Source organism: Falco biarmicus, chromosome 10 (assembly GCF_023638135.1).
Source record: "Falco biarmicus isolate bFalBia1 chromosome 10, bFalBia1.pri, whole genome shotgun sequence".
NCBI lineage: Eukaryota > Metazoa > Chordata > Aves > Falconiformes > Falconidae > Falco > Falco biarmicus.
The window spans coordinates 3871190-3897665 of NC_079297.1; the positions used below are offsets into that span (position 1 = coordinate 3871190).

A 26476-nucleotide genomic window follows, 5' to 3' on the forward strand; every position below is an offset into this window, starting at 1 on the left:
GTGTGAGCTGAGGCAGGATTTGAATACACAGATGGGTACAAAGATGTATAAAATCAGATGATGGAGAACACTGGTGCCCCCATCAAAATAAGCGTTTTCTGAAACAGTCTGGAATATGTGGTTTGGAGCATCCAAGGTTCGTGAGGCCACGACAGCCAGCTGCCACTGCAGCCAAGGTCTCCAGCTCCGTGTGTGTGGGGAGACGGCAGAGCCATACCTGCCCCGCAGTGAGCTCCAGCACCAGTGGCAGCGCGCAGAGAGGAGCAGGCTCAGCCCTCACCTTGCTCCAGCTCCCACCCACAGTCCCACCAGGTGGCATGGCCGTGCAGATGTGTGAGGGTAACAGAGGTTTGATATCACGCTCATGTCTCAGGGAACAAATGCAAATAGAGGTCCCTATTGTACTTCAGGAACCATAAAGACACAGAGGGAGAAATAAATAGATTCCCTGCTAGCGCAGAGAGGGCCTTTGTTTGTCTCATTTTCAGAATCAGAAGGTTTAGAGGATTGCTGCAGCACATGACCAGAAGCTACGAAGCTGCAGACAAAAGGCATTTGGAACAGAGATCAGACTTTGCCATCATGCTGGCTTTTCAGATTCCTGCTTTGTCCAAGTTAAACCTGCTGCTATTTTGGGGTTTCTTTTGCTCACTCCACTGCATCCCCTACGTTAAAGGCTGCACATCTCCCACAACACTGCGTTCACATACACTTTCACTCACATCAGCACAGCATCAGAATGTCTGCTGCGGCAGGTTGGAGGGGGCTGCCTGTATTTCAAGCCCAAGTCACGAGGGTTGCACCCACAGCCTCACTCATTGCAGCCATGGACAAGTTTAGAGGACAAAGCCTCAGCTTATCGCTCTGGCCTGCTGAGCAGGCTCATTTCGCAAGCTCGTCGCACGTCAGCCACGAGCGTGCGTCGACACCCAGCAGAAACACGGAGGAAAGTGCTTGAGCAGAACTGACAGTGAGACAAAGCCTGCCGGGGCTCTCTGGATAATTGCTGGCTTTACCGCAGCTGAAAACTACAGTGAGCCAGACGCTGAGATGCCCTGTCATCCCTGGGACCCACGCAGCCTCTGCCAGGCATCACGCGGGAGGCAGAAATGCCTCGCAGAGTCCCTCCAGCCGGGCGGTATCTGCTCCCTGGGGCGCAGGGGCCTGGGGGGGCTGTGCCTGGGCAGGACCTAGGGGTTGAGCTGCCCTTGCAGGGGCTGGGGGACTTTCTGCTCGTGCTCCACTGTTCTGCTCCCTGAGGGATAGGAGCAAGGAGCCCTCAGCTGCCCTGAATTTCCCCACCGTCACAAAAAAGGCACAACTCATCTTACAACCCCAAATACACTCCAAGACGGAGCCATTTCTGTTTCCAAGGGGGGGGGGGGGGAAAGCGCTGAATTAGATTGAAAACCTCTATAAAGTTAAAGCTTCATAGAATGGTTTCCATCCTCATGTACCCTGAAGCGGAGAACCTTTGACCTCTGAAAAACACAAAGACACAGGACAGGTTAGTGTGTGAGCGCCCAGCAGCCCCGCACGGGCCACTGCCCGCAAGGAGAGGCGAGTAAGCTGTGCAGCCGCTGCAGCATGGCAGCTGTCCTGGCTGCATCCCTCCGCTCCCTGCGGTCCCAGGGGAACACGGGGAGACAAGCACCCCAAAACCACCACGCACACAGCCGATGCCAACGACAGATGTGCAGAGGAGCATGTTAACCTGCCAGAGCTCCTCAGCTCTCCACATCCAAGATCCGAGGGGTTAGCTCAGCCCTGCTGCTGATGGTTCCGACCAGAAGATGGGCTGGTTCTCCCATGCCCGTCCCCTGTCAGCACCCCAGGGAGAAACCGCAGTTGGAGCGGAACGTTCCCGGCAGGAGCCGCACCAGCCGGCGCCTGTGAAGGGGGAGCGGCTCGCCCAGACCCTCCGGCCGGGCTCGGTGCCCGCACCCCGCCGGGCCGCGCCGTCGGGCGAGGGCGCTGCGCCGCCGGGCTGCGGGCGGGGGGAGCCCCGGGGCGGGCTGGGGGAGACCCCCGGGGCGGGCAGGGGGAGCCCTGGGCTGTGAGCAGGGGGGAGAGCCGGGGCGAGCAGGGGGGAGCCCCGGGAGTGGGGCAGGGGGAGACCGGGGAGACCTCCGAGGGCGGGCAGAGGGAGCCCCGGGGGTGGGCAGGGGGAGACCCCCGGGGGCGGGCAGGGGGAGCCCCGGGGAGGGCAGGGGGTGCCCCGGGCTCTGAGCAGGGGGGAGCCCCGGGGGCAAGCAGGGGGAGACCCCCGCGGCGGGCAGTGGGACCTCTGGGGAGGGCAGGGGGAGCCCCGGGGGCGGGCAGGGGGAAACCCCCGGGGAGGGCAGGGGAAGCCCCGGGGACGGGTAATCACGGATCAGCTGCGTCGGGATGGGGCGGAGGGTGAGGAGCGGATGAGAAAGATGAGGATGGGGATGAGGTTGAGAATGGTGATGGGACACAGCTGGACACCCCCAGGAAAGGGGGCCAGCAAGGAGGGAAACGTGGCTACTCCGGGGGCCAGGCGCCCCACCGCGAGGCCCCCACACACCCCCACGGTGCCACACATCCCTGTCCCCACGCGGAATAACCCCCCCAGCTGCCCTGCGCTTGCCTTTCGGAGGCTGCCCGCGAAACGGCCCGAAACGCTGGTTTTCCCGGGAAGGAACATCACCCCGTCCTGCCCGCAGCCCCGTTCCCCGGCTTGTGCCACCGCCCGCACCGCGGTACCGCATTGCGGAGCTGCCCGCTGCCGTCGGGGACAGCTCGGACCGGGCGGGGGGGACCCCAGCCGCCACCCGGGGCTTGACACCATTTGGGGGGTAAACGGAGCCCTACGGGGACCCCCCTCTGCTGTGCCCAGGCTGCGGGGATGCTGCCCGTGGGTCCCGTCCATCCTCATCCCCACTGTGCGGCGGCAACGGGCGGACAACGAATTAGCTGTTGCGGGTTTTAAATCGCTGTAAATCGAGGTGTTTTCGGGAATGGGTGCGGAGCGGGGGTCAGCAGGCAGGGCAGGGCAGAGTTTGGTTCAATCGGGGGTACCCCCAGCCCATTATTTCGTTTATTTCCCTCCTCCACTGCATTTGCTTGTTTGTGAGGCTGGGGTTTTTTTTCCCCCTCCTTCACAAGAGCAAAAATCTCGGGGTACATCTGCAAATTCCATCCAACCCCAGAGTCTGAGCACTACGGGGTAAAGCAAAACTGAGGGGGTGGGGTGGGGTGTGAAAGCAGCCCCTTTCCCCAGCTGTAGGATGGCCCCTTCTTGAAATACGTGTCCTACTTCTTGAAAACAGTTTAATCCCACCGTCGGTGACAACCCAGCGCTGCCTCTCCGTTACCACCGAGGATGTGCGGTACCCCCTGACACAAGTGGGCACAGGCAGGATGAACCCTCTGCCCCTGCCCTGCTCCTCCAAGCCCCCCCACAAACCAGGCCAGCCTCATCGACTATGTTTTCTCTTTATTGTTCGATATATTTATGTACCACATTATATGTTAAAGATAGATTATTTTTTTTTTCTGATATACATTTTTCATCTTATTTACCACAATGACACCACACGTACATTGGAAACAGCTCCACGGATCTGGTAGATTGCACAGAATGAATTGTGTCGTAGTTTTGTTCCTGTATCCTGAACAACGTCAAATCCAACAATATATTATTTTTTTTTAAAACTTTCCATAATTTAGAAATAACAATTGTTAAAATAAAACAAAACAAAAGTCACCGAGAAGCAGACTCCGGGTCTGTGATTTCAGCCAGAGGCAAAACATTGTAACCGATGGGAAGCACGGTTCCTCGGTGTGAATTCGGATGGAAGAATTAAGCAGTCCTGACATCTATGTGACTACGGTGTAAACATTGCAGGTAACTGGCATTGCTGGTCATCAGCCGCTGCTTGGACTTGTTGGGCTGGTCATACAATCTAGGTCTCATCTACATCCATCTCACGTAGCGTAAACTGAAGGTCCTTGCTCCCAGCACCCACGGCTGGTTTGCTTCCCTCTGTGAGCGCAGTAACACAATCCCACAGGATCGGCACCTGTGTTTCAGCTCCTGAAACACTGAATTGCATATCTGTAAGGAGTATTGAAAACTGCAACTGTTTCCCAACAGGTCATTTGTGGGGGGGCAAGCCTCAGGCAACGAGTGAGGAGATAAAGGTGGGGCACTGGATAATTCCTTCAAAAAATTCTAAACAACAAAAAAATATATTTAGATTTTAGCTTATTTAAAAAGAGAGCAGGGCACACACTTTCATCTCTTGTTATTTCCTTTAATTTTCAGATTCTATGACGTAGAATTTGTTGGATGCACGTAACGAAAATAATGACTCTTTCCATTAAAAGGATGCAGAATTATTTGGCTATGCGGATGTTTGATGCAATTCTCTTACTGCAGCTGACTCTGGCCCCTCCTTAGTCTTCAGCATTGGTTCTGAAGGCCTCTATGAGGCCTTCTAAAGAGTGGATGAACCCAGAGACACTGCAGATACCACCTATAACGAAAATGGCGACATCAAAGAAGACATGGTGCCATAAGAGCTTCCGCCACAAGAGTTTGAGGTGGAAAAGACTGGGGAGCAGGAAACAGAGCCCTGCGCCTGTGAGGCTCCCAGTAAGACCCATCAGGAGGGCAAAATGTGGGACATAGATAGCCATGAGCAGGGTGAAAACTACCAGGGCACATCTGAGGGTGAGTCCCCAGGACTTGAGCCGCCCATCACCCCCGTAGCAGTTGGGGAAGAACGCCCTGTTTCCATCTTGGAAAAGGGACCGCTCCAGGACTTCCACAGCCGCAAAGAACGGCAAGGGGTACGAGAGCAAGGCTTTGGCCACGAGGAAAATGTTGACTACTGCCCTAATGGTGGGTGGCAGGTTGTCTGTAATGACTTCCTTGGTGTCATCAGCCCAGGTCAGATAGGCGACCAAGGCAAAGAGTCCCTTAAGAATGCAAGCTGCTATGTGAGTCCAGTTCATCATGCAATGGAACTCCTTGGGGTTCTGCATGTTCCCCTCCAAGGAAGGCAGAAAGATCTGAGAGGTGTAGCTGAAGACAATGATGCCAATGGAGATGGGAAACTTCTTTACATCAATGTAAAACTTGACTTTGTCCCAGGCCCAGTCACGTGCCCTGGAGAGGCAGTAGGCGATCACCAAGATGTTGATCACAAAGTGGGCTAATGTGCAGAGCAAGCTGAACTTGGAGACTGCCTTGAGGTTCTTCAAGAACGCACAAGGCAGGAGCACTGCCGTGGCAATGATGGACCACGACTTCTGGGAGACGGGCAGGTTGGGGAAGCTGTTGTACATCAGGTTCCCACTGACCACCACATAGAGGATGCAGGTCATGACCAATTCAATGATCTGAGCCACGTTCACAATTCTGCCTCCGAGAGTGGGGAAGCGGGGCGCACAGCACGCGTTCGCTATGTCCACGTAGGAGTCTCTCACCCTGACTATCTCCCCATCCTCATTCTCTTCATAAAGACAGGCAATAAGGATTTTCCCAGTGTAGCAGCAAACCACTGCAGCGAAAATTATTAAAAAGAGTCCTAGGTATCCACCATGAAGGATGGCATAGGGCAGGCCCAGAACAAACATCCCCTAGAAAGAGACAAAATGGAAACCGTGTTGCTCGTCTCACAGAGGGGACCAGGCAGGCGCCGGTACCCGGGCACACGCAGTCGCACAGTTGCAGTCACATGCACGCTCGCTGTCTCGCTTGCACACCATCACACCCACGCAATCGGTCACACAGTCACACCACGCAGTCATGGTCACACACAATTACAGCTCCCCCCCCCTCGTCTCTGATGTACCACCCCCCCCCCCATCACACCCACACACTCACGCACACCCACATCATGTCACCCTGAGCACCCACAGCAAGCCAGCACAGTCTCAGCACCCGGGCTTTGCCCCTAACCTCTCTGTCCGCAGCCCCTCTCAGTGCACCGAGACCCCCACAGCCAGGGGACCCCCGCAGGGGTCAGACCAGGCCCACCCCGGCACAAGCCCACCACCGGCCTGGGGTCCCCTCGGGGTCCACCCTCGCCCCTGACCCATGTGCTGGGGCAGCCTGCTGGCCCGGCCCTGTGGGAAGGTGCAGAGGGATGGGGATGGGGCCTGGTGGCCCCCCCAGCTCCATGCCATACTCTGGGGGAGGGAGGCAAAGCAGAGATCCAGGGCTGGACTTTTTCCCTTTCCATTTTTGTATAATTCTTTCTTTTTCTCTTCCCCACCCCACCCCCACCCCCCTTTGCCCTCTATCTTTTCCCCCTATTTTTTCTTTCTTTTTTTCCCCCTTTTTCCCGAAGCGAGTTTGCAGCCAGCCTGGGGCTGCCGGGCCAGCGGGCGCGGGGTGGGCGCGTGGCGGGGAGCAGGGTGCGCTCCCCGGTGCCCGACACGACGGCAGTCGTACCTGGATGGCGTTGGTGACATTCCAGCCCGCCTCCCAGGCCGTGATCTTGGGCTTGCCCTGCCCGGAGAGCTCGGAGCAGACCCCCGCCTCTTTGGAGGCGGAGGGCGGCAGCGGGCCGGTGCCGTCCCGCTGGTAGTGGATGTCCCCTTCCAGGGGCGTCTCGCCGCCCTCCTCGCCGCCCTCGGACTTGAGGATATCCATCTGCAGCCCCTGCCGGTGCTCCATGTCCAGGTCGTCGCAGTGGGCGAACCCCACCGCCTCCTCGTCGGTGGCCGCCTGGAAGCCCATCCTCGCGAACATGCCGCTCATCTTCGCCTGGGACTTGTTGGACACCGAGGTGGCCACGTTGGAAAGCTTGCTGCGGAGAAGGGTGGCCATGGTGGCTGCCCGGGGAGCTCCGCTGCTCGGGGACCCGCGGCGATGGAGAGACCCGACGGGGCGGGGGGGCGGCGGGGCGGCGGACGGGAGCTCGGCGCCCGGCGAGGGGCAGCGGCCGCTGCGGGGGGCTGCTCCGAGCCGCTACCTCCGCGTCCCGGCGCAGTGCGAGCGGCTCCGCGCCGGGGGGCCCAGGGGCATGACACCGCTGCGGGGAGGTGCGGGCCCGCACGCCCCGCCGCCCGCTCCGTCCGCTGCGCGCTGCTCCGCGCCGCTCCGCCGGCCCCCGCGGCGGGATCGGGGGGCGAGCCGGGCGGGGATGGGGGGTTGTCACCAGCCGGCGGCTGTCACCAAGCGGGCAGCGCAAGCCCCTGGCAGAGCGCGCCGCGTCTCCATCGCAGTGCGCCCACCTCGCGGAGAGAAGAGGGAGAGGGGGGAGAATTGCTGCATTTCTGGGGGAGGTACCAGCCTCCCCGGCCAAGCCCAGCCCCCCCGCCCCCCGCCCCACCCCCGCCCGCCGGGCCCCGCCGGCAGCGCCGCAGCGCGGACCCCCCCCCCTGCTCCGCAGCCCCTGCGCTGCCCGCGCTGCCCCACACCCGCGCCGCGGACCCCCGCCCGCCGGCCCCTTCCCCAGGGCGAAACAAAAGAGCCCCATCGAAGAGGCGGACAAACGGCTGTCGAGGGGCTCTTAACGGAATTTCCCCTCTCGCACCCCCCACCCCTCCTTTTGCTTTTTTCTCCCCTCAGAAACGTGCGGCCCCTTCGGGGGCTGGGGACAGCAGTGGGGGCAGCGCACCCTGCGGCAGCCCCCGCGCAGGAACAAGGGTTTAGTGGGGCGACAACGACCCCCACCAGCTGTTTGCTCCCAACCCAGCGTGGAAGGGGGGTCCCCGCTCCCGGCCGGGGCTCGCAGCCGGCGGCAGCGCCTCTGCCCCGGGGGCCGCTCCGCCACCGCGCTGCAGCGGGGCTCCCGCCTGGGATTTCTCCTCTTGGTCCCCACCACCTCATGTAGCAATTCCGCTTTCTTCTAAAAAAGAAAAAGCCGGTATTTTCATTTTGCTTCTAACTTATTTGTAATTAAAGAGCCTTACGATTTTATTTTTTTCTTTATTAAAAGTATTTGCCAGGTGAGCAGCCAACATAGCAAACAACGGCAACAAGACATCCCTGTGTCCTGTGCTGTGGCCCAGACAATGCGGGGTGGCAGGGGGAGCACTGGGATTTTGGGGTGCTCTGTGTGGGAGCACGTCCGCTCTGCTGCTTTGAAATCGTTGGAATCGTCGTTTTATTAAAAAAAAAAAAAAAAAAAAAAAGAAAAAGAAAAAAAATATTTTCCCTGAAAGGGGGGTGGCGAGGAAATCTGTGTTTCGTTTGCTGCTTTGGAAGGTAAAAAAAAGAATATTTTTTTTACTACAGACGGGTGGAGAAGCCAGTGCTGAATTATTTCCTAATATCGCTGTGAGTGAGTGGGGAGGGAACGCTCGGGCTGCGGTTGCGGGTGGGATGCGACACCCAGCAGAGGTGGGGAATGACCCCCCGGCTCCTAGAAAAAAAACCTTAAACACATTTTTTTTTTCCCCTGTTAGAATCCGAAAGGAATTTGGATGCAAAGTGACTGAAATGCGAAAAAAACCTCAACCCAAAACAAAACAAAACAAAAAATACCCCCGGTGAGGGCTTTCCCCCTAACGGGGTCTCTCGGCCGCTGCTCCCGGCGCGGCGGGGGCTGCTGCAGCAGACAGCCCCCCAGAATGGGGGGGGGGGGGGGTCTAGCAACCTTTCCCGTGCGAGGGAGGCAGGCGGCTGAGCGAGGCTGTCCTTGGCTTTGCGGGGGAATTATTACATGTCACTGCACAAATGGGTCGAGAAAGCCAAGCGGGGCAGCCGCCGGCCTGGGGTTCGCCACGACCCGTGCGCCCGGGGCGCCGGCCCGGTGGGCTTCACCGGGGCAATGCAAACCAACGGGCGGGGGGCGCGGGGGGCCGGGCCGCTGCCGCTGCCGCCTCTGCACGGTGCTGGAAAACGATGGACACCTCGGGGGACGGGGTTAAGTCAACGATTTCTGTTTTGGTTTTTTTTTTTTCTTTTTTTTCTTTTTTTTTTTAAGCCTAAGACAAGTTCATTGTGAAAGAAGACGCGAAGGAAAGCTATTTCTGGAGGCTGCAGGGGGCATCAAGGAAGAAGGAACGAAAATTCACCCAAACCGCTGTCTGGTGCGTGAATATTTCTTAAATTCGCCCTGACACATCCCCTCCCCTGCCCCGACCCCTCCGCCGGGGCACCGCGCCGCACCTCCCCAGCACCCCTCGGTGCCGGGAGGGGCAGGGGGTCCCAGACACCGGCATCACGCCGAGGGTGGAGGAGGCTCATTGAGCATCCAGAGTGTTAGGGAAGTGCCGGGCTCGGGAGAAATCATAAGAAAAAAATTTACAAACAAGCCAAATTTAAACAAAACAAAAAAACCCCACCCAAACCCAACCCAAACAAATAAACAAAAAAAACCCCAACCCACCAGAAACCCAACACAAAACCAAACCAACCAACCAAAAAAAAAACCAACTAAAACCCACAGGGAGCTGGAAAAGCAGCCCCGGCTGGGGGGGCCGGCGTGGAGCCGTGCCCCGAAGCTGGGGGTCCCCTGCGTGGGCCGTGGGACCCTCCGTCCCCGCCCGCGGCCTCGGACCGTTTCTCGGGGGGGGGGTGTGGGGGTGCGTGTGTGCTCTGCGGGCAGGGGATCTTTTTTTTCTTCTGCTGCATGCTGCAACGGACCCTCCTGGCCGGAGGGACCCCCGCCCTGACGTCCCCGGCACAGCCCCAGCTGCCCTCCGAGCCTTGGCGCACCCCGAGGCGGGTAGGACACCGCGGGGTGCGGGGGATGCGCGGGGATGCCGTGGGGATGCTGAGGGGTCCAGAGACAGCAGGGAATCCGAGGGATGGAGGAGCTGGGGGGTGCCGGGGGTGTCTCTGTGCCCACTCGGTTAATACCACAGCTGGTTTTAACGGCGGGGGGCTGAGCCCGCCCCCGCCGCGTCCCCCCGCGCTGGTGGGGCGCAGGTCGGGGCTGCCCCCGGCAGCACCCTGCCTGGCTGCAGACACCCCCCGGGGACCCTCTGCCCCCGCTCGCTCCTGCCCCGTTTCTAGAGAAGGGAGAAAAAGACTTTCTGCAGCAGCGGCTGGAAAAAAAAAGACGCCCTGAACTTCTACCGACGGCTAAAACCGGGGGTAAAGCATACAGAAAGGGGGACGGGGGGTGCGGAGGATAGAAGAAAGAGGCAGAGAAAGAGAGGAAAGCGCACCCCGGGGAGGTGGAGAGGAGGGTCGGGGCAGTTACCTCTGCTGCTCTCCCCATCGCCGCCCGCAGCGCGCCGCTCCGCCGGGGAGAGAGTGGGGGGTGATGGTGGGGTGGGGGGTGGGTGGATGGAGGCAGCCGCGTCACTCCTGGGCTCCCCCTAACTCCTAATTAACCCAAGCAGGATAACGGTGCCAAACCTTATCCAAAGGTTAGCGGCTCTCCGGGAGGCGTTTCAGCTGTAAATCATTCCACGTGAAGCTAAAGAGGAGAGAGCCAGCCTGCAAACGAGCCGCAGCCCTCCCCTCTGCCATGGGCTGATCTTTCTGGCACTAACTGCTTTCTTTGCAGCCACTCCTGGGCTGGGCTGAGGGTCTCCTCCCCACCCTGTTCCTGCGGGGAACAGCTTGCCCAGACCCCCTCCATCCTTCCCAGTCACTGGCAGATCCAGCCAGAGGAGCAACTGCCTTATCTCCACAGAACAGGCTCAGGGGGGAGGAAGGATTGTGGCTGGGTCTTCTGATTAATAGACTGTGGGAAAAGAACTATTCATGCTCAAAAATCATGTAAGGAAAGCAAGAAAGGCCAGCCCCGGGTGGGTTGTCTTTCTGTATACAGCCCTCAGCACAGGCCCTCTCCCAGCTACTGGGCAGCACTGTGCCACGGCAGTTGCCTGAAGGTGTGACTATTTGGGAGCGGGACAAGCATCACTCCTAGTTCACTGCTCAGTCAGGCTCCCAAACCCCAAAGGATTTGGTTCTCATGGGCTTCAGTGGGCTGTGAACTGCCTCAAAGACGCTATGCTGCAAACCATGTCCATACAAAAAAGGGGACTTGCAATTCCCGTGTGCTCAGCTTCATCCTCTTCTGTAATACTTACGAAAAGTGTGGGCGTCTGAGTGCAGGTGTGTAACCCTCTGATTCCTGCCGAGCCTTCTTGCTTGTGCCACAATTATTTCCCCACACCCCTTAAACCTGCTGCTGGGCATGGACAGCAGAGCAGGCAGCTGCAGAGACAAGAAGGCTGGGGGGGCACCTTCCCCCTAAGCAGCCAAGAAGCTTCCTGAGCCCCGTCTGCCCAAGGACCAGCCTGCCCAGAACAGACCAGGTCAGCCCAGACACTCACTCTTGGAGGAGCAGCCAGCCCCCCCCGGACATGTATAAGTGTACCTAGAGATGCGATTGCGGGAGTCAGAAGCGGTCCACCTTGCCCCCAGCTGTTGCTAAAAGCACCTCCTGGGTTTATGGCCCAGGCCGTCACCAGCCCCGCAGCACCAGAGATGCACAAGCTCATCCTCTCCATCACGAGTGGCTGTGCAGCAGCGAATTTCATCCCAGCTCTGCCTCCCTGTCCCCCCTCCGGCACCACGCAGGGGAACTCTGACAGGATAATAGAGAGTTGCACAATATACTATAAAAAGGCAATTAGATAAACTGCTGGATGGGGACCAGCTCCTGTGACCTAGTTAATAGCTCTGGGAATTTCGGGAGGGTAGGGAAGGAAAAGGCAGCAGTGTCAGTACGCAGCACAGGGTGAGCAGGTTTCAGGGGGGAGGAAGGGCTGTGGTCTGCAGCACAGCACCCTGGAAACGCCCCAAGAAAGCAGCCCCAGCATCATGTAGCAAACACCCCTGCCTTGCACTGCACCTTCTCCTTGCCTGTATTTAGAGCTTGCCATCAGCTTTTCAGGTATAACGTGAAAGCACTGAATACAGAATCACACAAACTGCTGTTCGGTCTGTGCTCTGGGTATTGAGGCTGGATTCGTGCACGGTGTGCTGTTCAACACAAAGACAGCTGTGGACAGAATGACAGGTACTTTGCAATAAGATAATTCTAGCAGAGTAAAATCTGAAAGCAAGGTCTCCAGGAGAAAGCCTGCAATGGATGTCCCCTCTGTATTTAATTTTTTTCACTGAAGACAAAATGGCTGCCTGAATTATAGAGACATAAAACAAAGACAGAGCATATAAAGGGTTGGAATATCATCATTTTAGCTGAACATGTCTTACCACAAGAAAATTCACCTGGAGAATACGTAAAAACTAAATAAAAGCTGCCTGATTTAACTTCACTATTTGCAAAATAGACAACTTCTGATCTGGAATTTGGGAGATGGTTCGTACACGGATTTCTGTGATTTTCATCTCCCGGGAGGGAAAAGCCTGCTAAACCATTATCATCTGTTAACTAAAAATTCATTTTCAATTGGACCATTACATGTTCTCAAAGATATTTCCAGTAAGTTGGAATTAAATTTAACTCATAGTTTGTCTTTATTGTTGACATAAATATTAAGTGATAGCCATTGGTTACTTGCGATGCCAAATTCCCAGCTCACTACACTAGTATTGTTCCCATGAGCTTAACAGCATTTTCATTGACAATATATAAAGCTTCATCACTGTCAAATTAAATATTCATATATGTACATGCTCCTGTATTTCATAGGGAACGATTATGGACTAGGAAAGGAAAGTGCATACTTCATAGATGCCAGGCTTTTTAATGTCAAATTTCCAATAAAAAGCTCTTCTGTAGAGCCTAAATGCTGTTTTTCAAAATGAGATTGTTGTGCTCCCCAGTCCTAGATTGACTGTTTTCCTCCAGCATAATGTTATTTTTTGGGGTTGCTTTTTTTTTTCCTTTTTCTTTGTCATTTTAAACAAAATCAAGATCAACTTGCAATGACCGTGCAAGGATTGGAGGGACCTGAGCAAACCTGGCGCGTTCCCGAGCACAGCAGGAACAAGGAGCCTGCCCGGGAGGATGCTTGTTTGGCCACTGCTCGGTCAAGGGGCAAACACTTACGACGTCCCTTGCTTGCTCTGCTGACCCCAGCCCTGCTCCCTGCAGAGCACTCAGCTCCTTGCACAGCAGCTCCAGACTCTGCAATTGCTGCCTGGATCTGACTCGCCGCGTCCTGGTCCCATACCCGCTCGTGTTCTGGCTGGTGAATGTTGCTTCAAAGCACAGAATAAAAGCTGCTGTAATGAACTGGTCTGTATAGGAAATTTCCCCCTAAGCAGCCTGTGGTCAGATGATGCCCCAGTACTGAAGAGTTTTTATATTATCTGTATTTTTTTCATATGTTTTTTCTCTTTCTTTTAAAATATTATTTTTTCTTAATTTTATTTAGCCTGTGCAGGCTGTGAGGAACGGCCTCCCAGAGCAGAGCGAAGGCGCTGGCATCCAGCTTGCCTTCAGGGTGTTTCTTGTCAGGAAGGCTGAATCTCAGGCAGCTCCATCCCCCATCTGTCCTTTTTCCTTCTCCATATTGTGTCCATTTCTGATAAAAGCAGGTCAACGGCACAGACAGTTACTTATATCTCTTGCAAACATCTCCCAGCCCCATCCAAAAGCCAAGATCAGCACATTGGGAAAACCTGGCCCCCACTTTGCGGTATTCCTGGCAATTCAGCCAGGGCTGACAAGGGGGGCAGCAGGGACACCCTTTGTAGCTACCTTTAATAAGGACCTTGCTCAGTGTTTTGGAGTGATGCAAACAGGGTACACCTAAGCCAGGGACTGGCACTGCCGGCAGAATCACAGCCGGGTCTCTGAACCCAGCCCCTGCATCTCTGTGGAGCCTCATGCACGGAGGCTGCGATTTCCAGAGGCAAGAATTGGATGTGCAGTCTCTGTGTGCTGATACCATCAATTACTTTGGTGTTTGTTGTTGTTTTTTTTTTTTGCCAGAAGCCAAAAATAAAAGCCACATAAAGGATACCGCCAAAATCTGAGCTGAGCAAAACAGCGTGGGAAGGAAGCTACTGCCGAGTTGTAAGGAAAGCCAAAGGGCAAGGTGCGGTACATCATTGCTCCATCCAAAGGGAAAGACAGCTCAGCCCACAGCAACACTCCCAGTGCCGCTGCATCTGCTGCTGGAGAGGATGGGACAGAAAACCTCACCTTGTGCTGGTGTTTACGGGTCCTTTGCATGCCCACTGCTAGCTACCGAGACGCTGGTGCGTGTGGGCAAGCACTGGATGCTGCGCTTGAGTTGTCTGCCTTTGCTGTGCAGTGCGGGCGGAGTCCTGCTCCTAAAAAAGAAAAAAAAAGAAAAAAAAAAAGCACCTCTTTTTGCAGAAAAGACCTACACACATTGTTCTTTTTCATCCCACACGTACCGGTGTGAGCGCTGTGATGCGCAGCGCTGGGAAAACATGTCACAGCCCAGGGAGGGTGAGAGCGCAGGGCTTTCTGCAGCAAAAACAGGGCTCGACATCGGGCAGAACCAGCCTCCCTGGGACTAACGTGCACCTGAGGGTAAATGCAAGGAAATGCAGTTTACCTGTGTCTAATGTAAACAATACAGGACCTGCTTGTTTCTTACAAAGGTATCAACTAATCTCAGTGTCTTAATTTGCTGTTGCATCCTGCCTCCTCCAAGTGCCTGATCGCCAACAGAACAGAGCCGACAGCTCAGCTCCTGCATGCTGACTCTGGATCCAGTCACGGGGACAGCACATATTAATTATAGTCTAAATGTAGCATTTCTACATAGTTTATCAAGTGCTCTGACCTGGAAAGCTTTCCTGTCAGCACTTCAGATTGGGAAAACTGGGATGGGATAATATTTATTGTCCTCACAGCCGTGCTGTGGGAGCAGCTCCCTGGCCGGAGGCACCAAGGCACCCAGCCCACCCTGCGGGGTCTCAGCATCAACCCCATACGCAGAAGACCAGACCACTGCAGAAAGGCTTTTCTTCTTTCATCTAGTCTGATGTACAGAAAGGAAGCAGATATTGGGGCAGGACTGAAATTATCCCTATAACACTGAAACTCTGCCATGTAAATGCCTAAATTAAAGCTGCATTTGATTTGATCTGAACTGCTAATTGTGCTGGCAATAAATCAAGGTATCACTTCTGTTCTTTACAGGGATCCAAGGGTCATTAGCAAATACAGTAACCAATGTTTTAGCCACCTTTGTAACTTTTCATCCATTTCTATTGCAGCAGTCCAGACCTCTGTAAATGCATACCAGAATATTCATTTCACAGCGGAGTCTTAAGCATGCTCAAAGCCTTTAAACTTTGAGGAGAAGATAGCAGCCTGTAAACTCCAAGTATTGCTATTAAACAAACAGTTCTCATAATAAACCTTTTGGCATTGTAACACTATCTTCTTTTAATAGAACAGTACTTCTTAAGCAATTTAGTTAATTTGATTTATAAGAAAAAGAAATTTGGAGAGTGCAAAACCTTAGGAAAAGAACAGCAGGGAAGGTAGCTCTATGATTACCTCCCCCTGCACACATGTAAACTGTGGCTGAGATAAATTCATAATGAGATTTAAAGTTACTTCTCTATGGAGCATATCAGAAAACTGAGTGAAAGAAGACTGTGAGGCTGGGAAAGGAGGGGCTTTGAGAGCAGGACTGTGATTCAGGAACTCTCTTCTAGTGCCAAACCACCTCATCCAAGGATTCTTTTATTCAGACATGTTTTGGTGATTACACTGTGTAGGAGAACCTCAGGACTTGTTCCTCAAAACTTGCAAATGACATGGGACTTACCAAGCCAAGCACAGCACCCGCTCAGTCTTTTCAGGAGGAACAGAAGTCCTTCTTGCCATGTCAGAGGTCTTTGGCTGATAAAGCTGGAGGTTTTCTTTTGCCAAAAACTCCTTTCCATGGTACAAATGTGGGGAAGGGGCAACCCAGACTACCAGCTTGTGCAGAAAAGCAGAGATTAAACTTCCTTGTTCCCATTTCCGTCACTGGAGCTTTGTCACTGTAGATAAATCATTTGAGCCTGGTTCAGCTCACATCTCAACTGATAATGGGACAGAAGTGCCTGGAGGTGTAGTTAAACTAGAGGGTCTCGCTTTCCATGGTCTCTCTAGGTTTAACTCTTTCTGCAAACCAGGATGTCTTTCTGGCCACCTGATGACCAATTTCCCTCTGATATTCCCCCTGACACCTTGCTGGCGCCATCCCAACAGAGCCCCTCCGCAGGGATCCCTTCCTCACCCAGTGCTTCTGCCTGGCTCAACCACTAAAGCCATGCTGGAGGCATCTGCAAACGCCCGTTCATCCTCCCCCCTTCCACTATCAGTTCTTCTCTGCCCCAGGAGGTGCCATTCGTGGTGTGCCAACCCCTAACCCATGTGAGGTGACCTGAGTGACACTGCCAGACTAAAGGGGCCAAAGGTAACACTGACTGGCTCTCATTAACAGGTAATTACCGAGGGGTCTGAAGCTTCCAGATCTGATCAACGGACATTAAAATATCCCTTATCTTCTTCTGTTTTTCCAGTTCACTCAGAATGTGGCTCTGCTCACCGAGCCCTGGCCTGGGTGGGCTGGGGGTTACCCTCTAAGTCCCCGTATCTCAGAGAAGCTGCTAGAAGTAGCATCTCTTGCTTTGAGTCAAACCTAGTATTTGTTCAGGTCATCACCTGTGGTTTCTCAGTTGTGTTTGTACCCATCAGTCAAATCTTTCTGAGGAAATTCAATCTTTAAAATGTTTTTCCCATAAACCTTCACCGTAGAGAGCTGCCTGAAAGAGCAGTAAAAAGTCACCTTTGAAACCAGCTCTCAGAGCAACCAAACAGCAGCTACGGGGCATCTCCCTGGGGCAACGCGAGAGGTTTGGCAGCCAAGAAGTGACCATTACTGAAGGAAACTTCTTGAAAGCAGTTCCAAAACAGGGAGGAGTTCAGCGCAGACAACCCTATGTTCTCAGGTGCCCTGCAAGGAGACAAGGGCGTCTGCAGAGCCGTCACTAGGGCTGAGAGCAGGGAAATAAGTCAATAATTGCGCAATCAGTGGCATCTTACTTTTTTGTAATGAACCTGTAGGACCAGGATTTCCCCCCAGCGCCCTCCCTCTCCTCTTTTCCCAGAGCTCATCTTTCACTTTGTCATGCAATTCCCAGCTGGCCAGCTGCAGCCTGCCTCACTCCCTTTTCCATTACACACTCGGCTGAGCTGAGGACGAAAGGGCCCCTGGATTCCAGTGAGAAGGTAATTAATTGACTTTCTGCTCTCGTTGCTATGCGGCAAAGGTGGAAGCTGCAGCAGCTACAGTTCACTTTTAATCCTGGAAGATTAGTCACAAATGGCATCATTATGGAGATCATCAGCTGCCCACAGTAACGACACTGGCTCAACCAAGGGGTGCTCTCAGGACGAGAAGGGCTGTGATGAGGAGACCAGGAGCTGCGAGTAACACCCCCCCCCGCTAACCCATCAGCCCGGCAGCAGTATTTGTAGCTCCTCTTTTGGGTAGTCTTTCTCCTTTTCATCTTAAACTTGTCTTTTAGCCGCCAGGTTGGGCAGAGATCAGAGCCACCACTGCTTTGGTGGCTGGTGTCACCTCCAGCCACACGCTCCGGGTAGGAGGGGAAAAAAAATAATAAATAAATCACTTTCTGGAGCTGTAGGTAAAATAAGTGGCTGATTCAGCACCACGCCCAGAACTCAGGTGAGCACCTTTCCCCAGTGTGACAGCAGTGATGTGCCCGTGGAGGCACAGACATTGCCAAGATCAGCTGTTTAGCGTGATGGAATGGCAAATTCTACCAACATTTGTGACAAGATCATTTTTCATCTCAAAATACTAAAAACTATTCTGTAGCTGAGACAGCAGGGCTACTCACACCCAGAAAACGACACAGATGCTGAAAATATGTTTGAATTTCAACTCTAGACTCACACTGGAAATGAATTCCTCTCTCTTCAGCAGCAATGAGTAACTGCAAAAATAAACCCATTTTATGGAAGAAAAACTATTAACCTCGGGGGATGCTTCCATTCTAAGCTTTATGAGGTTTATAGTAAATCTGAGTAAGAGAAACGGTTTTGTTAATTGTGCAAAAGAGCTTCTTATTCTTCTAGAGTTATGTATTTGCCTGATGAGTTTCAGCTAAGCTGCTCTTCCCTAGCTGCTAAGTCGCTGCTTAAGCGTTTTCTCAGTAATTGTGCTCCAGATTTAAAGCAATTTGATAAGGAGGAGCTGCCCACAGAGGTACCCCGCCAGCAACACCCCGAACCTGTCCCAGTGCCCCCCCTCCCGCGGCTGGCACCAGTGGGCAAAGGGTGGGCTGCTTTGGACAGCCCTTACTCTCAGAATCCAAGGGGGTATTTTGGGGAACGTTCATCCAGATAAGGGCTTCTCACTGCTCTGGAATTTGGGGAATTAATCCTGGCTCCCCTGAGTAATCAGCTTCTCCTCCACAGCCATCCCTGGCTCTCCGTGAATCCCCATTGCCTGCAGTGTGATACCTCCAGCCCCGCAGGGCCCGAGGTGCTATTTGCCTGAGAAGGTCAGCAGCAGAGCAAATATTTGCCCTTCCTGTGTCTCATTCAGGGCTTTATAAGAATTAAAGTTTTATTTTATGATCAAAATCTGTATCTCTTTCTCCCCTTCCCCCCCCCCCGCCCCCCCATTTCCTTGTTACCTTAGGACCGTTCCCTTTGATTTCCAGTTAGCACCAGTGCCCTTCTGCCAGCGCACACACATAAAACCTTGCCAGCTCTAAATCTATGCCTTCGTGATAGCACAGAAAAGCGTTGTTTTAACCTAGTATTTCTGGATGTCAGCAGCAGCTTAAGATTTGAGCCCTATACACAGCTTTTATGGCCCGGAATAGAAGCAAACCTGCTTAAGCAGCAGCACTTACACAGATGCCCCACGGTGCCAAGACTACGGCAACGTTACAAACAGGGAGCAAGGGGTGTCAGGTCAGACTGAAGAAGTCATCGCGCCATGGGTCAAATTAAGTGGGTTTCTACGGTGGTGTAAGTTACTACGTATCACCCACACCTCAGCAGCCAGCTGTGTGGATACCCCTAGCCCCCTCCTGCTGTGCAACAGAACTCGTGGGCTTCAAACATCACCGCTGGAGACCTGATGGTTCAAAAGCACCTGCAGGTGCCTTCAAGCCACTCTGCATGGCTCTCTGCAGGGTGGTCCCCACACGGAGCCAGACCCCACACCCACATCACTGACCCCAGAAAGGCTTTTGCTACTTGCGTGCCTTGTCCCTGACACTGAGCTCAGCCTTTTCCACTCGTCGGTGCCCTGAGACAGACTCACCTGCACGTAAGGGCTAATTTCTGGTCAGCTTCCACAGCACTGCATGAGTAGGGCACAGGGGCTCGCTGTGAAACATGCCAAAGGAAGGGCAGAGGGAGGGTTTGCTAGCCCTGAAGTGAAAGCAGAGATTCTCTTCGTGCTTCTGGTCTGGGCCATCACCAAATTTACAATGCTTGTAAAAGCGCAAGGCTCACTCCCCTGCCAGCGTGCCCAGGAGAGCCGTCTCATCTTGCTGAGGTGGCAAGTGCTCTCCCACGGGGACCCGCGCGCAGACATCTTGCATGGGGGGGGCTGCGGAGGGGTCTCAGCTGCAGCAGCACCAGGAGTAAAAGCACACTGTCAAAGGTGTCAGTTTATAGCACACAGCTGGGTCGAGGTGAAGATTCATTTTCACCTTTCTGAAATCGTTGCAGAGCCTAAAAGTAATCTCTCTCACTGTTTGAGCATTGTGAACTGCCCTCTTCATCCCTATGCGGTGTTTACTCTGAAATTTAATGAAGGTGACCTGTGTCCATGCTACTTGCAAACAGCTGGTTTTCCGTGATCCTGACAAACCAAGTGGGTGGATAATCACTGGTATAGCAGGCGGATGTGTGCAGACATTAGCAGCATCCCAGGAAGCTACTTTCAGATGTTCCCAACTCCCCTTTTTCCATCACTGTGTCCAAAGGATTTCTGCTTGTGTCATCGATAGCATTAATACGCTTACCTGTGTAATTGCTGTGCTTCCCCTTTCTCCTCCTCAGCAATCTGCTCTCAGAAACTGGAATACAACTCTGGGGTGCTCTCTAGAGTGATACTGAAGAAAATTCAGAGCTAAAATGTGGTTTACTGTTTGAACATATAACACAGATTTCATCCGCTTTGAATTTACAACGCCCTGCACGTTTCCTGCGCTTGAAGAGGCACGCCATGAGCTGTGCTTCACATCCAGCTGCAGGAGCGGAGCACTTACCTACGCCCGTCCGGTAGCTACTGTGCTCTGCCCCTCACGTGTGATTTGCATCAGCAAAACCAAAAATGCCTGAGGTTGTAAAGAGGCTTTTCTGAATGGGCACACCCCCTGTGGCAGAGTACTGCCGTGAGAAAGCAGCAGGTTTATTGCCTGAGCCATAGGAAAATTAATTGACTTTTAAAACGTGGTGGTGGCAAAATGTACGGGTATGCGGGTATGCCCTGTGCGTAGACATAACTGATACATATATATATATGAATACAGTGTCTACAGTAGGTCATCTTTTTTCCCATGGAGTTACGGCAGGGTGTGATTTGGCTCATTTGCCTTATGCCCTTACATTCCCTCTAGGGCACTTTTCTATAGGTTACTGGGCAGATACCAGAGGTACAGCCGCTCATCAAAATCCATCCAGACTTACTCCAGTTGCCCCTTTGCTCAGGGAATTACATGGCTCTTTGGGGGCCGCTAACAGAGGAGCTGCCAGCTCTGACTCTCACCTTTCAAAACAGTTGAGCTGGGCAGATTCAGAGCGATGAACCCAGAACATTTTGTTGTGCGGCTGATACGCTGCGTGGGTATTGTTGTGACGGACCGCCAAATGCTCAGCATACACCGACCAGGGGGCTGCGATGATGTAGATAGGAGACTTGAAGCAGCAGGAGGCAACAGGGAATTATTCCTTGCCTTATCTCCTTCGTTCAGCATACGTCATCATTCCTGTCGTTCCCCGAGCTGGCAGGTCCCAGAAGGACGCATCTGCCAGTGCTGCTCACCTGATAAGAGAAGCTCCATCACGCACATTTGTACGGTTTCTTTCCTTACACACTTTGCATAGCCACAACTGTTGTTCTGCATTTCTTAGATGTAAGAGGATATGGAAGAAAGCAAATGCAACTAACTAATGAAAATGCATATATTGGCTCTGCTGTCACAGCATTCACAGTGGAGACCAGAGCTGGAGGCCTGATATTTGCATGTTACAGCATAAAATGCAAATGTATGCCAAACGCCATGATATTTGATGGGAAGCAACATGATGACTACCCCAGAAAAAATTGTCTGCATAAAAAGGTGTGGTGCGTGTTTCCCTCCCTGTCTCTCCCTTCACCATATTTTAACAGCAGAGGTGGGACATACCATAGGCATTTGGAGATGCTCCGCGCAGAGCAGCCCATCCTCAAGGGCACCATTTCCCTGCACCACACGCTCAGTCTGAGCTGGAGCCTCTAATTTCCTTCTGCAATTGCATTAAAATGTAAATAAAAAGCAGAATAGTTTAAGGTACTGTAACCTCTTCTCTTGCACATTCCTATGGCCAAGGTGGTCTCCATCACCACTGACCCAGATGTTGAAGCCGAAAAAGCAAGATAAGGAAAGGAAGGTCAAATATGAATAGTTATGGACATACGGAAAGCTTATACACATATGTGCATGGGAATATTTACATACTTACCCAGGGATATACTTGCCTAAGGCCATCAAAATGCCCCTTGCTACAGGGGATCTGCTGTGCCCCGCAGGGGATGCTCTCCGCTGGTGCAAATTGTGACTGCACGCAGCGGAGATGTCTGCCTTGCATCGGTTGGGATCTGCATTTCTAAGAGTCCCTGTTTTGCACTTAGGGAATATCCAGGAATAGAAAGGGTCAGCCTGTGATATCACCTCAGCTGGAAAAGAGGGAGACTAGGAAAGGAGTTTCCATCAGCTCCTTTAACGGCCGATGCCTGAAACACAAGCGCGGCTGTTCTCGGGCTGAAGCCCTTGGTTAGCAAACGCTGTGTGGAGCAACGTCAATGTCTGCAGCGTCAGGCGACAGCCTTTGTGCTTCCTTTCTGAAAGGAGCTCAGGGTGAAACCAGGACAACATGATAAGAAGTCAGAGCTCCAGGTCTCATTTAAATAAGAGCTGATGGCTGGGGAAATGCACAGTGTGTAACAGCGGGACATCTGCCTTTCAAAACTCTCCATCTGAAACAGACTAAAAGCAACTTCTAGACTTCAAATTTGGGAAGCAAAAGCTCCAGACAAATCAGATGTGCCTATTTATTCATAGATAAGAAAAAGTCCATATTCATTCACTTTTAAAAAAACATGGTAAAACACCCCACATCTGTTTCTATGATTCAACATGCCTAGTCAAGAAATGGCAAGGCTAAACCTTATTTTATTCACAGGTTTTGGGGACATTAAGTATTTTCATCTCTACCTTTAAATCAGCATGCCCTCAGGATTTCTTTCCATGTGCCCTGCTCTGTTCCCATTCCCAGAGGTGGGAGAATTTCTATTGCTTTGAGGGGGCGACGGATCAGGCCCATTGGGAATTTCAGACCTTGTGTCTCTTCTGCATTTTGGGCCTGTGTATTTAAGAATTGGCTTATTGTCCAGACTGCTAATGTTTTCAATTATGTGAAGCCCAATTCAATATCTCTACCTGATTGGGAGGCAGCAGGAGTTGGCTTTTTGTGTTCTCTGACCTAAAGCTGACTCCATTTGCTGCCTATCTGACTAACTAGTGAAGCAGAAAATGCACACAATACAGCACAATTAATGACAGAGTCTGAAAAACACACCAGATCCCAGTGGAGAGGAAGAAATTAGGCTCTTGCACAGTGAAGGAGTTTGTTGATGATGTTTTTCTATTTATAACATTTTAAAGGGCAGGGGGGATGAACTAGGCTTAGTGGAAAATACTGACTATTTATTTTTTCTAAAATTAGCTTAATTTTTTTTTTTAATTGAAGATAAGATTAAAATTCACACCAGCTGTGTGGCCCTACAGTGCCAAGAGAGGGACAGGGTTTCTCTGGCCCTTAACAATCTGTCTCTCTTGGCAAATATGGCAAGGTGTTTAAATCTGCTTAAAGAGAAAAATACTCCTTAAAAATAATTGTCAAGTGACACAACTTGCTCCTCTACTATGCTAATAAACTACCATTAAACAGGATTTTATAGCAAAGGTATATGAAATACACCATAGTTTGACCTATTGCTTTTTTTTGCCCATCCGAACTAAACCAGAATTACAAAGTTACATCTACTTTTGTCCTAAACACTGTGTTTGCTGTGCCATATTGGAGCCAGCCAACTGTTTATCATTATATACCCTAGAAAAAAGGCTAACCTCGTGCTGTGTTTGCTTTGCTGAGTTACACACATGCAGCCAAGCCTTGGCCAGATGCAAGAAGAGACGTCGGCCACAGCTACCTCCCATCACCACGTCTTCAGCTACAACTCACTATAAAGTCAGTTCAGTGTGAAGCAAAACACTATCACTGTGTTAGCAATCGCTAATGTCATTAAATTCACTAATGGGATGGGCCTTTTTAACCTCCTGCTCTTTAGCTCTTGCCTACAAGCTTTGAACACTGTGAAAGAACGAGTACGAGCAGCATAAGCTCGTTACTGTGATGACAGTAGTATGAACAGGACCCAAGGTATCAGAACAAGGCGTAACAAGGGAGAGAGCAGACGGATGGAACTATCTCAAGACACCTTTGTAAATCAGGAATGTACCGATATATTTACACTACGCTTCTTCTCAGGCTACTTTATGAGGAGTAACTCCTAATTTTGCAGGTGTCAGTGAGACACAGATAGTCCTTACTAATCTTTTTTAAGCACTAGTTGCCACATTTAAATATTCAGTTTAGATTTTAACTTAATTTTATCTCCCTGCCCTGGAATGCTGCCACATGCCCTGTATCGTCCCATGGCCAGGGTTTCCTTAGCAGGGCTGTTCCCATGCTCTGTGGTCCTCACCCACCACCTGCGACACCTTAGCACAGGACATGACCTTTAGAGGTCACCCAGCTAGCACAGGACCCTGCGGGCTGCAACAGCATCTGATCTCTACTTCTGATGGCTCCAGCGTAACAGCAGGATCTAAATGAGGAAGCTGAAAACCTCTCTGCAGCATCTTCATCGCTTATCCCAAGGGGCAACAATGTGTTTCACAAGACCTATAGCATTCACAGAATCATAGACTGGCGTGGGTTGGAAGGGACCTTAGAGATCACCTAGTTCCAACCCCCGCCGTGGGCAGGGACACCTGCCACCAGCCCAGGCTGCTCCAAGCCCCGTCCAGCCTGGCCTTGGGCACTGCCAGGGACGGGGCACCACAGCTGCTCTGGGCAAACTGGTCCAGTGCCTCACTACGCTCACAGTGAGGAATTTCTTCCGGACATGTAACCTAATCTCCCCTCTTTCAGCTTAAAGCCACCCCCTTGTCCTGGCACTACAGGCCCTTGTAAAAAGCCCCTCTCCAGCTTCCTTGCCAGCCCCGCTAGGCACTGGGAGCCGCTCTAAGGTCTCCCCAGAGCCTTCCCTTCTCCGGGCTGGGCCACCCCAAACTCTCTCACCCTGTCTCCACAGCAGAGGTGCCCCAGCCCTCTGAGCATCTTCGTGGCCTCCTCCGGACTCACTCCAACAGGTCCGTGTCCTTCTGATGTCAGGGGCTCCAGAGCTGGATACAGCACGGCAGGGGAGGTCTCACCAGAGTGGAGCAGAGGGGGAGAATCACCTCCCTTGACCTGCTGGTCATGCTGCTTGTGCTGCAGCCCAGGATATGGTTGGCTTTTTAAAGTAGAAATGCTTTTTAAAAAAATGCAACACATGTAAATTATACAGAGCCAAGATCTCACACAGCATTGGGACTATTAAATAGTGGCTGTGCTGTCTCCTGAATAAACACACCAACATGCTACCCATTGGCTTTCACAAGGGATGGCACTCGAAGCCCAGCACAATTTTCTCTCTAAAGGCAGGGAAGGACACACAGACCACAGCCACAGATGCTGGTGACTGTTAGAAAATGAAGCATGCAGGAACCCAAAGCATCATAGTTGAACTCATTCCTACAACCTTAATTTAGCATCAGCCAATACTGTGGGTCCTGGCTCACACTGTGCATGGAGAGGGTAACGCTCCAGAGAGAATAAATAGCAACATTTTCATTTATTTTCCCTGTTCACTCTGTGGCCACAAGCTTTACTCGTTGCATAGACGCTCTTCCGACGTATGAGTGTCTGCTTCCCCAGAGGCCATTTTTCATGGCCAATAGAACAAACGGATTTTTCAAGCGCTAATAAATATATCTGCACTGTGATTCAGTAGGACACAGTAGTATCATTCCCACCTTACCTATGAAGTACAGTGCTTGATCGTACAGTCAGCTTGAAACACAATGGATATCATATTTTCCAATGGAATTTAATATTCTTCTGTAACTGGTATCTTCAAAATCCAAACTCTATTGGCTTTAATTGCATCCTGGAGGAGTTGGACTATTGAAAAATCACGTCTCAAAGTATCAAGCTGTGAAATATTAACATAGCTGTACGTACGTTCTTTAATGGGTATTTTTGAAAAATAAATACTCTTCAGCTTGAAAACATTGATTTTCATGGGAATATATCTTTCATTCATCCTCTCTGGGGAACAGACAGTGCAAGCACTCAGCGCCGTGCCAGGCCAGGGCTCTGATGAGCAGGAATGTGTCATTTGTCCCCTTTGAACATCACAGCACTGGCGTATTTCGGCAGTGATTTTCAGATTCTCTCCTCTTTACAAGAGCCGTAGAAGTTTGTTGAGGTTTTTTGTTTGTTTGCTTTGGGGTTCGTTATTCTGGTGTGTTTGTTTGTTTTAAACTGCAAATTTAGTAATCAATTATTTATTTTAGTACAAACAATTTGAAAATATTTCAGAAATTCCAGTTTCCCCACTGCTTTTCTGCACTTTCCAGCTGTTTATTAGGGAGACATCTCACTGGATCCAAGTGGTAATACATGGCCTTGAGAGAGCTTGCAAATGGATTCTAAATTGATGTTTAAAAGCCTTGATTTTTCTAAATGGGAGAGGCTAATGAATTTTAATTCCTTGGAAGGTCAGCTACTTCAGTAAAAAGGGATTTTTTCTATTAGTAGCAAGCCATCTGTTTTGGAGACTTGTTTACTTATTTATGTATGTCCTGACCAAAAAGCACTTGATTAAGGCTGTGTTTTGTCACTCCAGAAATTATAAGGAGTGCTGCTGGAGCAGGTTTTACTTTGTAAACATTCAAAAGGAAGGACAGGTGGAATGGAATAAATATATTCACTGAAGGCCAAAATGTGAGCATTCCTACCAGCACCCTGGTGTACAAACAATTTTCATATGCTCAGACTGCTGAAACCCACACCGAGTGGTTTAGGGACTACAAGAACAGCAGCCAGGTCTTGCTCCTACAGTAAAGCCAAGAATAAAAGTTCAGATTTCAATGTGCAACTTGGGCTCTTTACCTGAGCGTTACCACACCTGCCCATGGTCCAGGTTTGCAAACCTCACATTAATATCCAACTCCTCAAGATTCTGCTGCAAATTATCCCAATCAACATCACAAGCTAAA

At 51.8% G+C, this 26476-nt stretch overlaps 1 protein-coding gene across 1 annotated transcript; it reads right to left on the bottom strand.

The window, feature by feature from the left end:
* Positions 1-3443: 3443 nt before the first annotated feature.
* On the bottom strand, positions 3444-10204 carry SLC32A1 (solute carrier family 32 member 1). Its single transcript, XM_056355142.1, has 3 exons — positions 10134-10204; positions 6428-7212; positions 3444-5610 (listed from the first exon to the last, which is right to left on the bottom strand). The coding sequence occupies exons 2-3, from the start codon at positions 6803-6805 to the stop codon at positions 4423-4425; spliced, it is 1566 nt and encodes a 521-aa protein (XP_056211117.1). The 5' UTR covers positions 6806-7212; positions 10134-10204; the 3' UTR covers positions 3444-4422.
* Between the last annotated feature and the right edge of the window lie 16272 nt (positions 10205-26476).